This window comes from Emys orbicularis, chromosome 2 (assembly GCF_028017835.1).
Source record: "Emys orbicularis isolate rEmyOrb1 chromosome 2, rEmyOrb1.hap1, whole genome shotgun sequence".
In the NCBI taxonomy this organism is placed as follows: domain Eukaryota; kingdom Metazoa; phylum Chordata; order Testudines; family Emydidae; genus Emys; species Emys orbicularis.
The window spans coordinates 176731001-176745735 of record NC_088684.1 but is presented as its reverse complement, the minus strand read 5'-3'; the positions used below and the strand labels follow the sequence as shown (position 1 = coordinate 176745735).

General features: G+C 42.7%; 1 protein-coding gene across 1 annotated transcript; it reads left to right on the top strand.

The window, feature by feature from the left end:
- The first annotated feature begins 3275 nt into the window (after positions 1-3275).
- Positions 3276-14421, top strand: MSANTD3 (Myb/SANT DNA binding domain containing 3). The gene is made up of 2 exons (XM_065400047.1): positions 3276-3693; positions 14012-14421. Exons 1-2 carry the CDS (start codon positions 3276-3278, stop codon positions 14419-14421), a joined length of 828 nt encoding a protein of 275 aa, XP_065256119.1.
- The last annotated feature ends 314 nt before the right edge of the window (positions 14422-14735 follow it).

The following is a 14735-nucleotide window of genomic DNA, read 5'->3' as shown; positions in this document are numbered from 1 at the left end:
ACCGCCGGCAGGCCTCTTTTAGGGCCTGGGCCACCAACCGTGGTCGGGCTCCGGGAGGGTAAGTCTGACTCCGGAACCGTTGTCGGAATGTCTCCGGACTGACGTCGAGAGCGTCCAGTATGGCGGCCTTCACTTGGTCGTAGTCCCGGGCCTCCTCGGCCGCCAGTCCGCGGTAGGCCACCTGGGCTGCCCCGGTCAGATAGGGGGCCAAGAGGGTGGCCCATTGGTCCCTGGTCCACCCGGCGACGATGGCTACCCGCTCGAAAGTGACCAAGAAGGCCTCGGGGTCATCGTCCGGGCCCATCTTGGTCAAACGAAGGGGAGCAGACAAACGCGGCATCTCCGCAGCCTCCCCCACTGGTCCCGTCACGGTGTGGGGGGGCGTAACCAGCAGCTGTTGCAGCTGGTTCCCCAACTGCTGAATCAACTGCTGTTGTTGCTCCAGCTGAGCCGTGTGTTGCTCCTGCTGGAGCTGGAGATGGGCGGCATCTCGCTGCTGCTGCTGGGCGAGCTGAGCGGTCTGCTGTTGCTGCTGCTGCAGCAGCTGGGCCGTCTGCTGCCGCTCCTGGCTCTCCGTCAATAACTGGACTAGACGCTCCATATCCATATCTGGGTGAAGCGGGGGGAGGACAACGGCCGCTCCCCTTCTGGCCCCTTCTCACAGGGGCAGGGGCTCGCAGGCCCCACGTTGGGCGCCACGTGTAAAAGGGTTTGCGCCGGGGCTCGACCCTTCAGGACAGGAGGGGAGCCACACCGACTCCCTACTGCACGAATTAAATAGTCCGTTAGCTCAGGACTCAGCCCCTCTGGTCCAGGGGGCTGAGGAAACCACAGTCAAGAACCCAGGCCCTCTGGAACAGGGGCTGGGCAGGCAGGCAGTCACTAAGCTCAGGCCCTTGGATGCAGGGCTGAGCACAAACAGTCAATCTAGCTCAGGCCCTCGGTAGCAGGGGCTGAGCACAAGCAGTCAATAAGCTCTGGCCCTTGGAGGCAGGGCGGAGCACAGATAGTCAATTTAGCTCAGGCCCTCTGGAGCAGGGGCTGAGCACAAGCAGTCAATAAGCTCAGGCCCTTTTCAGCAGGGGCTGAGCACACACAGTCTATAAGCTCTGGCCCTGGGAGGCAGGGCGGAGCACAAATAGTCAATTTAGCTCAGGTCCTCTGGAGCAGGGGCTGAGCACAAGCAGTCAATAAGCTCAGGCCCTCTGTAGCAGGGGCTGAGCAGACCAGTAGTCCCTTAGCTCTGGCCCTGGGTCAGGGCGGAGCACCAATAGTTAATTTAGCTCAGGCCCTCTGCAGCAGGGGCTGAGCATAAGCAGTCAATAAGCTCAGGCCTCTGTAGCAGGGGCTGAGCACACAGGCAGTTTAGGAGCTCTGGCCCTGGGTCAGGGCGGAGCACAATAGTTCATTTAGCTCAGGCCCTCTGCAGCAGGGGCTGAGCACAAGCAGTCAATAAGCTCAGGCCTCTGTAGCAGGGGCTGAGCACACAGGCAGTTTAGGAGCTCTGGCCCTGGGTCAGGGCGGAGCACAAGCAGGCAATTGGCCTAGGCAGGTAAGGGGCTCAGGTTCCTACCTGCGTTGGGTGAGGGGGAAGCCTGCCACCCGTGTGTAGGGGTGGCAGGGGGGGACACAGGCCCACCCACTCCACTGTGTCCCAGCCCGGGGCCCTAGCAGCGATTAGTGTCGCTGCCGGTCAGTGGGGTATCCTGACCGAAACACACTGCCATGGGCTCATAGGCCTCTGTAGCCTGACTGGGGTCGGCTACCCCCGGGCTACTTCCATTTTCCCCCTCAGGGCCTACCTCGTCTGTGGCATCGGCTGCGGTCCAGTCCATCAGTGGGGACTCCTCTCGGCCGGGGCTTGGCGGCAGGTCTGGTAGCTCTGTAGGGAAATCCGGCCACTGATCCTCGGGCGGTTCCTCCGGATAACAACAGGGCGGGAAGGATTCTGGCGGGGCCTCCCCTTCAGGGTTGCTGTGGGGGAGTTCCACGGGCGCCTCCCAGCGACGGGAGCGGACGGGCTCCGGCGGCTCCTCTTCGTAATGGGCTCGGGGCAGCTCCGGCCAGCTAGGGCATCCACCTCGGGCTTCCGAGGTATCCTGGCGGGGAGCTCCCGACCGCACGTCTGCTCCCTGCGGTGGCCGGCGCCTGACTGAGCTCTGGCTGCTGGCCTTTATACTTCCTGTCCCGCCCCTTGACTTCCGGGGGGCGGGGACAGGTGGCGGTGGCTCCGCCCACTTGGGTGTTTGCGCCGGGGCTCCCTCTTCAGGACAGGAGGGGAGCCACACCGACTCACTACATCCTCCAATAGGGCTTTCTGTAGAAAGGCAGAATTATCTGTCCTATAATATTGTAGAATGAAATAAGACTTGAGTGACTTGGAACACTTGGGGAGAAAACATATTGACTAAAAGAAAATTACAATAAACAAATACATTTCAAGATATTTGATCATGTTTCAAAAATCTTATGACAACTTTTATAAAAATGATAGCAAGCCCAAAACACTGCATTTTATAACTGGGATATTATAATTTGCGCTATTCTTGTAGAACAATGAATTTTAACATTGGAAAGGTTTGTTGGGAAGAGGATAGAGGCTGGTTATTCTCAGTTAGCAAGGATGGAACAAAATAATTGTCTTAAAATGCTGCAGGGAAAATGTATGTTCAATTTTAGGCAAAACTTTATAACCATTAGATAAACAATGAAACCAGCTGCGAAAAAGGTTGTGGAATCCTTTCCCCTGGAGCTATTCAAGGCTAGATTTAGACGTTAAGCCAGTAGTTATGCAGTAACGATTCTAAAATCTCACTTGCTGGAATGACGGGGTAGCGTAGATGACCTTCTAGATATCCCTTTTAAATCAAATTATTTCTGTAAATTAAACACTTATAGCTACACATAGTTATTTAATGCTATGATACAGGGTGTGGCGTCGCTGGCCTGCCAATCATAATTAAGATGGGAAGCTTATCCTGTATCATGTGCTTGTTACATAACAATTTAGGTAGGTGTTGTTGTATAAGAGCTGATATTTATACTATAGATAACCTAAATATTTTGTCTTGTTATCCCAAAATTTTATTCAGTTATCATATAAAAAAGAAGGCCTTGTAGAATTACAGCTTTAGAAATTGTTAACTGAAGGCATAATTTTGGAATCCTTTGCTGATATATAATTATTTGATGCCAGAATGAACAACCAATCCTTATTTGTTTTTACATTTTGTTTTTATAGGGTTTTTTTTGGCTTCCTGGAGAAACAGTAGAAAATGCAAAACAACGAAATAATCAAGCCTGCTAAATACTTCTCAGAAGTGGAAAAGAGTGTGCTGCTTGCATTAGTTGAAAAATACAAATATGTACTTGAGTGTAAAAAAAGCGATGCAAGAACTATTGCATTGAAACAACGTACTTGGCAAGCACTTGCCCATGAATATAATTCTCAACCTAGTGTATCACTACGAGATTTCAAGCAGTTAAAGAAATGCTGGGAAAATATCAAGGCACGGACAAAAAAGATAATGGCACATGAAAGACGGGAGAAAGTAAAAAGAAGTATTAGTCCACTTATAAATACTCACATCATAGGGAAAGAGAAGATTGCCAGCATGATGCCTGAGCAAATGTACTTTTTACAGAGTCCACCAGAAGAAGATTCTGAATATCAACCTGATGCTTCTAACCAAGGTATAAATGCTACTATAGTGATCCAAGTAACACTGTTCTAGTTAAGGGTGTGTATGCATTTTCATTATTTATTCTATTTTTAGAGGGGTCAATTTAGCAGTGTAAATCTCTCTATTTAAAATTTTATTGCTGGCTATTAAAAAGTCATTTCACAGCAAAAATACTGAGGGCTTCTGTATATTTCACTAGATACACAGTAGTAAAATCTGATTCTTTTACAAGTGTGAAGAAAACTATGTACATTTTTAAGTTACTGGTTATCATTTAAACAGCTGACCTTTCCAGATGTGGATAGATCCTCTATTTCCTGATAGCCATCACACAGAAGAGGAAGAGGAAAGTCCCAAAGGGCACTTCTGATTGTTTAAAAAGCATTGCTTTGCTTGTTTGATCACCAGCTATTTTTTTCCTCACAAGCAGCAAGTTTAGATGTTATCCTCTGAGGCAAGAAATTCCCTATGTTCCCCTCCAGCCTTTCATTTTTTTTAAATGAACTCTTAATAAAACATAAAAAACCCACAAAATTTTCCACATCTTTTTTTCTGGACTGTCACTGCAGTGGAATAAATCTATTCTAACAATTTAAAAAAACCTACGTATCTCACACAGGACGTAATATAGTAGCATGACAGCATGCAGATATAATACTGTAAAACCAACTTTCTAAACATAAGAACGGCCATACTGTGTCAGAACAATGGTCCATCTAGCCCAGTATCCTGTCTTCCGACAGTGGCTGGTGCCAGATGCTTCAGAGAAAATGAACAGAAAAGGGCAGTTTATCAAGTGCTCCATCATGTGTCATCCTGTCCCAGCTTCTGGCAGTCAGAGGATTAGGGGCACCCAAAGCATGGGATGTTGCATCCCTGACCATCTTGGGTAATAACTATTGATGGACTATCCTTCATGACCTTATCTAATTCTTTTTGACCCATTTATACTTTTGGTCTTCACAACTTCCCCTGGCAATGAGCTGCACAGGCTGACTGTGCATTGTGTGAAGAAATACTTCATTAGGTTTGCTTTATACCTGCTGCCTATTAATTTCATTGGGTGACACCCAGGGCCGGCTCCAGGGTTTTGGCCGCCCCAGCAGCCAAACAAAAACAAAACAAAACAAAAAAGCCACGATCGCGATCTGCGGCGGCAATTCGGCGGGAGGTCCTTTGCTCCGAGCAGGAGTGAGGGACCGTCCGCTGAATTGTCGCCGAACAGCTGGACGTGCCGCCCCTCTCCGAAGTGGCCGCCCCAAGCACCTGCTTGGTAAGCTGGTGCCTGGAGCCGGCCCTGGTGACACCTGGTTCTTATGTGAAAGGGTAAATAACCCTTCCTGATTCAGTTTCTCCACACCATTCATGATTTTATAGACCTCTATCATATCCCCCTTTAGTCGTCTCTTTTCCAAGCTGAACAGTCCCAGGCTTTTTAATTTCTCCTCATATGGAAGCTGTTCCATACCCTTAATCATTTTTGTTGCCCTTCTCTGTACTTTTCCCAATTCTAATATATATTTTTTGAGATAGGGTGACCAGAACTGTACACAGTATTTAAGGTGTGGGTGTACCATGGATTTATATAGTGGCATTATGATATTTTCTGTCTTATTTATCCCTTTCCTAATGGTTTTTAACATTGTTAGCTTTTTTGACTACTGCTGCACATTGAGCAGATGTTTTCAGAGAACTATCCATGATGACTCCAAGATCTTTCGTGAGTAGTAACAGCTAATTTAGATCCCGTCATTTTATATGTATAGTTGAGATTGTTTTCCAAAGTACATTACTTTGCACTTATCAACATTGAATTTCACCTGCCATTTTGTTGCCCAGAAGTCACCCAGTTTTGTTAGGTCCCTTTATGACATTTCACAGTTAGTTTTGGACTTAATTATCTTGAGTAATTTTGTATCGTTGGCAAACTTTGCCACCTTACTGTTTACCTTTTTTTCCAGATTATTTGTGAATATGTTGAACAGCACTGTTATCAGTACAGATCCTTGGGGACTCTGCTGTTTATTTCTCTCCACTGTGAAAACTGGAAAACTGACCATTTATTCTTACCCTTTGTTTCCTGTCTTTTAACCAATTTCTGATCCATGAGCAGACAGTCCCAAAAAGGACTGGTTTTTGCTTAAGAGCTTTTGGTGAGGGACTTTGTCAAAGGCTTTCTGAAAATCCAAATGCACTATATATCAACTGGAACACCCTTGTCTACATGTTTGTTGGCACATCAAGATTGGTGAGGCATGATTTCCTTTTACAAAAGCCATGTTGACTCTTCTTCAACATATTGTGTTCATCTATGTGTCTGATAATTCTGTTGTTTACTATAATTTGCCCAGTACTGAAGTTAGGCTTACTGGTTTGTAATTTCCAGGATCACCTCTTGAGCCTTTAAAAAAAAAAATCACCATTATGTTAGCTATCATCCAGTCATCTGGTACAGAGGCTGATTTAAGCAATAGGTTACATACCACAGTTAGTAGTTTTGCACTTTCATATTTGAGTTCCTTCAGAACTCTTGAGTGAATACCATCTGGTCCTTCATACTATTTAATGTACCAATTTGTTTCAAAACCTCCTCTATCGACACTTCAGTTTAGGTCAGTTCCTCAGATTTTTTTCACCTAAAAAGAATGATTCTGGTATGGGAGTCTCCCTCTCATTCTCCTTAGTGAAGATCAATGCAAAGAACACATTTAGCTTCCTGACAATGGCCTTGTCTTCCCTGAATGCTCCTTTTGCACCTCTGTCAAATCAATGGCCTCACTAACTGTTTGGCAGGCTTCCTGCTTCTGATGTACTTTAAAAAAATGTGCGGTTTAGTTTTTTTGTCTTTTTTGCTAGTTGCTCTTCAAATTCTTTTTTGGCCAGCCTAATTATACTTTTACACTAGACTTGCCAGAGTTTGTTACTTTCTATTGTCCTCAGGAGAATCTGACATCCAATTTTTAAAAGATGTCTTTTTGTCTCTAACCACCTCTTTTACTTTGGTTAGCCATGGTGGCATTGTTTTGGTCCTCCTGTTTTTTGGTTTTGTTTTTGTTTATTTGGGGGTATACATATAGTTTGAGCCAACTTTCCACATTTTTTTTCATGGGCTGTCATTGCAGTAGAATAAATCTATTCTAACCATATTTAAAATAAAAAACCTCCTACATATCTAACACAGGATATAAGATGGCAGCATGCCAGCATGCAGATCAAATAATGTAGAACTAGCTTTTTCTGAATCAATTTTAATAGCCATCATAGAATCCTCTTCCAAAATATTTGTTCTTCATAGCCTTTGAGGAATTTTGCCCATAACATATTAATGTAACAATTACAGTATGGGTTTAATGTGCAACTTAAATATGCTAAACCCCAAATCAGTGCAATGCCCTAGGTTTCTTGGTAATTATTGAGCCCTTTTTATTCCAAAAGGGGGTGCCAAGCCTGTAGTAAGTGTCCGTATTGTGATAAATATCTAGACCATAACAAACCACTCTACTTCTGATATGGCAGGGGAGGAGGCTAATCTCTTTCCAGTATGTAGTGTGACAAAGTTCCTCCTCTATCTTGGTGGGTCCTGCACTTATTGGCGGATTTTCTTGCCTCAGAGATTCACCACGTGGGTTGGGGAACAGCCCAGAGACCTTCCCCTCTGGAAGAACCCACAGTCCAGGTCAATTGGGAGGTTTGGGGGGAACCCGGGCCCGCCCTCTACTCCGGGTTCCAGCCCAGTGCCCTGTGGACTGCAGCTGTCTATAGTGCCTCCTGTAACAGCTGTATGACAGCTACAACTCCCTGGGCTACTTCCCCATGGCCTCCTCCAAACACCTTCCTTAGTCTCACCACAGGACCTTCCTCCTGGTGTCTGATAACGCTTGTGCTCCTCAGTCCTCCAGCAGCACACACTCTCAGCTCCTCACACTCACACCACAAACTGAAGTGAGTTCCTTTTTAAAACCCAGGTGCCCTGATTAGCCTGCCTTAATTGATTCTAGCAGCTTCTTCTTAATTGGCTCCAGGTGTCCTAATTAGCCTGCCTGCCTTAACTGGTTCTAGCAGGTTCCTGATTACTCTAGTGGAACCCCTGCTCTGGTCACTCAGGGAACAGAAAACTACTCATCCAGTGACCAGTATATTTGCCCTCTACCAGACTCCTGTACCCCACTGGTCTGGGACTGTCACAGTAGCCACCTTATACCTCCCAGCTAATGAGAATGAAATTTGTGTAGTATAGTAAATATGAGCAGAAGCAATAAAAATAACCTATCCCGTTTTTGTATATGTCTGCTTTTTTTTACTACATATTAAATGTTTTGGTTTTTTGTTAAGGACAATGCTATCAAGTGTATGAGAGTCAAATTCTTCAGCCTCTCCAACAAAGCAGTGAGAGGTCTGAGCTCCTCTATGTAACTTAGTGAGAGAAAGGCTCTGGTAGCATTTGTGCAGTAATATGTGTGGAGTGAGTCCTCTTAAGGGAAACACTGAGAGATCATGTAGTGGCATATATCCAATATGATTTCACTCCAGTTCAGTTACTGCTCTCTTGATCTCCAGATTTCTCACTGTCACACAGAACAGTTGAAAGAGGGGGTCAGATTCTACATGATGTTCCTTTTCTTGTCCTCTTCCATAGAAATACTTTACATCGTTTTATTTAGGGTTTAAAGACCCCACTTCAGCTATGTACTTAAGCATGTGCGTAATTTTAATCACATGAATAATCCTATTGAAGTTAATGGGAACTAAGGTTTTGCATGAGTTGCATAAAAAGGGACATGCTCCCCTCATCCCCTGCAGTGGTTGCATATATGTGCCTCCTCCCCCGCCCGCCCCCCACAGGTACTCCCTTGCTTATTTTGAAGGTAGTTGATGTAGAGGACTTAAGATGCACTTTGTTGTTTGGACTATAGCAGATGGATGGCCCTTTAAAGGTCATCCTGAGAGAAGTATTTTTCTCTTCTCCCTTGTTTGCTAACCTACACCAGGTAGGAGTAATCCAGGACCAGAAAGGAGAGTGGCCCCAACCAAAGATAGCTTTTGCTGGTATTTTGATATTTACCGTTTTTTAGAGATTGCTATGACCCACGGAGCCCAATATTGTTGAAATTGTGGCCAGGTTTGTTTTCTGATAATTGTTCTTATTTTGATTCAAAAATGCAGAGGTCTACTCAGTTCAGATGGTAAACAGTGCCCCAAAATAAAAAGAGAACTTATTTGATCTTATCTCAGAGCCTTACAGCTTGGGGGGTTTTTTTTGTTTTTTGTTTTCATTTTATGAATTAGAGGAGAAGGATCTCTTCTGTCTCACTCACGTACAAAATATCTCTTGGTATTTTTCACAGCAAAATAAATCAAAGCTTTTCTGGCTGGCTAGGTGTATGGGGTATTATTCAGTAAGTTTTGCACTGCACTGGCTTAGGGGATATCATGGGTTCTCTAAGAATGATCTTTAAATTTTATAGTGTAAATTTACAACCCCTGCATAGTAGTTCTCAGCTACCGCTTGGTAATAGTGACCATAATATAATTAAATTTAGCACTCCTGTGGTGGGGAAAACACCACAGCAGCCCAACACTGTAGCATTTAATTTCAGAAAGGGGGACTACACAAAAGTGAGGAAGTTAGTTAAACAGAAATTAAAAGGTACAGTGCCAAAAGTGAAATCCCTGCAAGCTGCATGGCTACTTTTTAAAGACACCATAATAGAGGTTCAATTTAAATTTATACTCCAAATTAAAAAACATATTAAGAGAACCAAAAAAGTGCCACTGTGGCTAAACAAACAAAGGAAAAGAAGCAGTGAGAGGCAAAAAGGCATCCTTTAAAAAGTGGAAGTTAAATCCTAGTGAGGAAAATAGAAAGGAGCATAAACTCTGGCAAGTGAGGTGTAAAAATATAATTAGGAAGGCCAAAAAAGTGAAGAACAGCTAGCTAAAGACTCAAAAGTAATAGCAGGGTTTTTTTTAAGTACATCAGAAGCAGGAAGCCTGCTAAACAACTAGTGGGGCCACTGGACGATCAAGAGCATAAAGGAGCACTCAGGGACGATAAGGCCATTGTGGAAAAACTAAATGAATTCTTTGCATTGGTCTTCACTGCTGAGGATGTGAGGGAGATTCCCAAACCTGAGCCATTCTTTTTAGGTGACAAATCTGAAGAACTGTCTTAGATTGAGGTGTCATTAGAGGAGGTTTTGGAACAAATAGATAAACTAAACAGCGATAAGTCACCAGGACCAGATGGTATTCACCCAAGAGTTCTGAAGGAACTCAAATGCGAAATTGCAGAACTACTAACTGTAGTTTGTAACCTATCATTTAAATCACCTTCTGTACCAAATGACTGGAGGATAGCTAATGTGACGCCGATTTTTTTAAAGGGCTCCATAGCCTGTGATCCTGGCAATTACAGGCCAGTAAGCCTGACTTCAGTACTGGGCAAACTAAGAACATAAGAATGGCCATACTGGGTCAGACCAAAGGTCCATCTAGCCCAGTATCCTGTCTACCGACAGTGGCCAATGCCAGGTGCCCCAGAGGGAGTGAACCTAACAGGTAATGATCAAGTGATCTCTCTCCTAGTTGAAACTATAATAAAGAACAAAATTGTCAGACACATAGATGAACATAACTTGTTGAGGAAGAGTCAACATGTTTTTTGGAAAGGGAAATCATGCCTCACCAATCTACTACATGTGGACAAGGGGAATCCAGTTGATATAGTGTACTTAGATTTTCAGAAAGCCTTTGACAAGGTCCCTCACCAAAGGCTCTTAAGCAAAGTAAGCTGTCATGGGATAAGAAGGGAGGTCCTCTCATGAATTGGTAAGTGGTTAAAAGATAGGAAACGAAGGGTCGGAATAAATGATCAGTTTTCAAAACGGAGAGAGGTAAATAGTGGTGTCCCCAGGGGTCTGTACTGGGACCAGTCCTAGTCAACATATTCATAAATGATCTGGAAAAAGGGGTAAACAGTGAGTTGGCAAAATTTGCAGATGATACAAAACTACTCAAGATAGTTGTCCCAGGCAGACTGCGAAGAGCTACAAAAGAATCTCACAGAACTGGGTGTCTGGGTAACAAAATGGTAGATGAAATTCAGTGTTGATAAATGCAAAGTAATGCACATTGGAAAACATAATCCCAACTATACATATAAAATGATGGGGTCTAAATTAGCTGTTACCACTCAAGAAAGAGATCTTGGAGTCATGGTGGAGAGTTCTCTGAAACATCCACTCAATGTGCAGCGGCAGTCAAAAAAGTGAACAGAATGTTGGGAATCATTAAGAAAGGGATAGATAATAAGACAAAATATCATGTTGCCTCTATATAAATCCATGGTACACCCACAGCTTGAATACTGTGTGCAGATGTGGTTGCCCGGTCTCAAAAAAGATATATTGGAATTGGAAAAGGTTCAGAAAAGAGCAACAAAAATGATTATGGGTATGGAACGGCTTCCGTATGAGGAGAGATTAATAAAACTGGGACTTTTCAGCTTGGAAAACGGACTACTAAGGGGGGATATGGTTGAGGTCTATAAAATCATGACTGGTGTGGAGAAAGTAAATAAGGAAGTGTTATTTACTCCTTCTCATAACACCAGAACTAGGGGACACCAAATGAAATTAATAGGCAGCAGGTTTAAAAATAACAAAAGGAAGTAATTTTTCACACAACCCACAGTCCGTCTGTGGAACTCTTTGTCAGAGGATGTTGTGAAGGCCAAGATTATAACAAGGTTCAAAAAATAACTAGATAAGTTCATGGAGGATAGGTCCATCAATGGCTGTTAGCCAGGATGGGCAGGGATGGTGTCCCGAGCCTCTGTTTGCCAGAAGCTGGGAATGGGCGACGGGGGGTGGGTCACTTGATGATTACCTGTTCATTCCCTCTGAGGCACCTGGCATTGGCCACTGTCAGTGGCATTGGCCACTGGGCTAGATGGACCTTTGGTCTGACCCAGTATGGCCATTCTTATGTTCTTAAGTAAACTCTTTCAATATAAAAATTTAATGCAACTTGAACCAAAGGTTACTATGTTGACCCTGGCACTACCTCTGAGGGATCATTCACTACTATCTCTTGTAAATAGCTCACCGTAAAAATGTCATCTCCTTCTCCATCCTGTGGCACCATGAAGACTTGATGTAATAGTGTAGCATGCTAGTGCACTTTAAACTTTGACACTGCCAACCCTTTTTGTCTCTGAGATTTGAAAATATTGACTCCTTATTTATCCCTCTTCTTCACTCAGGTAAATATCTCAGCTGTGGTATTCAACCTCTTACAGAAAGAGTGTGGGATAAAAACTAGATGTTACATCCTGTAAGATAGAGGTGCTACTCACCCTGAAAGATTTCCTACGTCTTGAAATAGTGAATGAGCCAGACTACCATCTTAATGGTTATCATTCATCCACAGCAGCTAAACAGTTTCCCATTCTGTAGCTCCTTTTCTGTTGCACCATTTGTCACAGAAAGTGCCATTTTATTGAATGCAAATGGAATAATATTGATCTCCAGGCACCAAAACTCCAGTTCTATTAGAATAGGATAAACAAACTCTAGCACTGTCTCATTTTAGCTTATCAAAAGGACAACAGATTGGGGACATTGATTTGGCATACTGAGACTTCTTGAAATTCAGACCGTTTTCTGAGCATCAGTGGTTAACTTTTTTTTAAGAGACTTGGGCATGATCCAAATATTTAAAAAAATTGCATACTGAGATATTTCCTATTCCAGGGCCATGAGAAGACAAATAGCCCCAGCATTTCTCACCACCCATGCACGCAGTTCCACTGCCAAGATAAAATCTATTACCTGTGCTTCTAGAGAGGAAATGAATAAAATATATTCTACTGAAAGTGCACAGATGGCTTGAAACCACTTACATAATGTACAAAAATAATCCTTTTTCATTACTACTTAGATTTAACTCCACATAACCTGTCAGTTGCTTTCCAGATGAAAATCACTGATTTCCAGCATTCCTACAAGATTATTAGTATTTATTATTTTATTTTGTAGTGTACACAAGTGTGGTATATACTTCACAGGAAACATAAGACAAGTCCATGCTCCAAAAAGCTTCTGTTTAGATTATAGTCTTAAGAGACAAGTGAAGTTACAACCTGGAAGAAAAGGGGCAAGAAAGGGCATAGGCTAAAGACATGATTAAACATCGCTTCAGGTTTGACTACATATGTCCTGATAGGTCAAGAAAGGTGTTAAAACACGTTTTTGGTAAATGATGTACTGAAAGGGGTTTCAGGAAGGATTTGAATGAGATTTATGAAAGCATTGAGATGCATTTGAAAACCAAAAGAGCCACTAGTAGAGATGGTCTTATTCAAAGAAATAAAGAATTAATCTCTCATAGGTTAGTAACCACTAGACTATTGGTTGCTTGTCACTGGAAATGAAAAAATTGACCAAATTAAATAAATGACTTAAAAAGTATATCAAGTACATACACAGTAAAATTAGAGAAAGGGGAGATACTTAGTGATTATTACTTATTTGTATTACCATAGCATTTGCTTATCATTTATTCACTACTAAGAGAGAATGCACTCACCTGCTAAAGAAATATTACTATTTAAAAAAAACAAACAAATGAAATAAGTATAATGGATTTGCATTGGTTTGTTGTTGTCTAAATACAGTTCTTTGCACAAATAAGGTGAGGCGATGTGTCTTGGGTTGTGTAAGAAGGATCATCCTGTAACTTGGTATCCCCCCCTAAAAAGAAAAAGTTGACTGCATTGTTACCTAATATTTCTCTAAACAAAGTGATCTGTTTGTTTTTGTAATTGTTAATATTCTATTTATGGTACACACATGATGGTGGTGATCTGTAACAGTACTCCTATTTCCTAATACCTTTAGTCTCAGTAGTGTTTTGTTGAACAAATAGTCCCATTCATTTCAATTGCACTAATAAGGCATATCTCAAAATAAGGTTGATGTAATTTGGTTCTACATAAATTGATGTAAAAATGCATACTTCTGGGGTGTACGGGAGTGGTGCTTAAGGGGTAAATAGCATACTAAATCTCTAGTTTAGTGTAGGAGCCAGTGCTTCCTTACCTCAGATACAGTTCTCGGAGAGAGATTGAAAATCTTATCACATGCTCTGTCAAAATATAAAGGGAATGCTAAATATTTAGACTGTGTCACCTGGTGGCTCCTACATTACATTACAGAAACACAAGGTGTGCATGTGATGTGTTGACCGATGACTGTGTTATTCCTTACCCTCTTTTTTTCAATCAGCGTGATTGTGTATCTTACAGGGTTTTTTGCTGTTTTTTGCAGAGTCATTTGCTGTCTCAAACAGAGAACTGTGTGATGAAGAGAAAGAGATAGTACATTTCCCAATATGTGAAGGCACCTCCCAACCTGAGCCCTCATGTTCAGCTGTCAGAATAACAGCGAATAAAAACTACCGAAGTAAAGCCACTCAGGAGGGAGCTTTGAAAAAGATGCACGAGGAAGAGCATCACCAGCAAATGTCAATTTTACAACTGCAGCTGATACAAATGAATGAAGTGCATGTGGCAAAAATACAACAGATAGAAAGGGAGTGTGAGATGGCTGAAGAGGAACACAGGATAAAAATGGAAGTGCTAAATAAAAAGAAAATGTATTGGGAGAGAAAACTGCAAACCATCACAAAAGAATGGCCTGTATCATCCTTTAACAGACCCTTTCCTAATTCACCCTAGAATTTATGGTGGGCAGAGAAAATCTGATTGAGCACATTGTTACTAAGGTGTATTGGCAAGAGGGTCTATTGAAATTAATGTAGTGTGACAGAATGGATGTTCAGTCAATAGTGAACATGTTTGGACTCCTTAATACCATCTAGGAATACAGATTGGATGTGTCTAATAAGGGAAAATTCTATAGTTCATTTGTGGGTGAGCTCTGAAAGTAAATGGTCTCTTCTTTGAGTTTCAGATATGCACAGTAGTACTTGTGAATTGTGAGCATAACGTTTGTTCCTCTCTCAAGTTCCAACCGCCCTTTTTTAATCTAG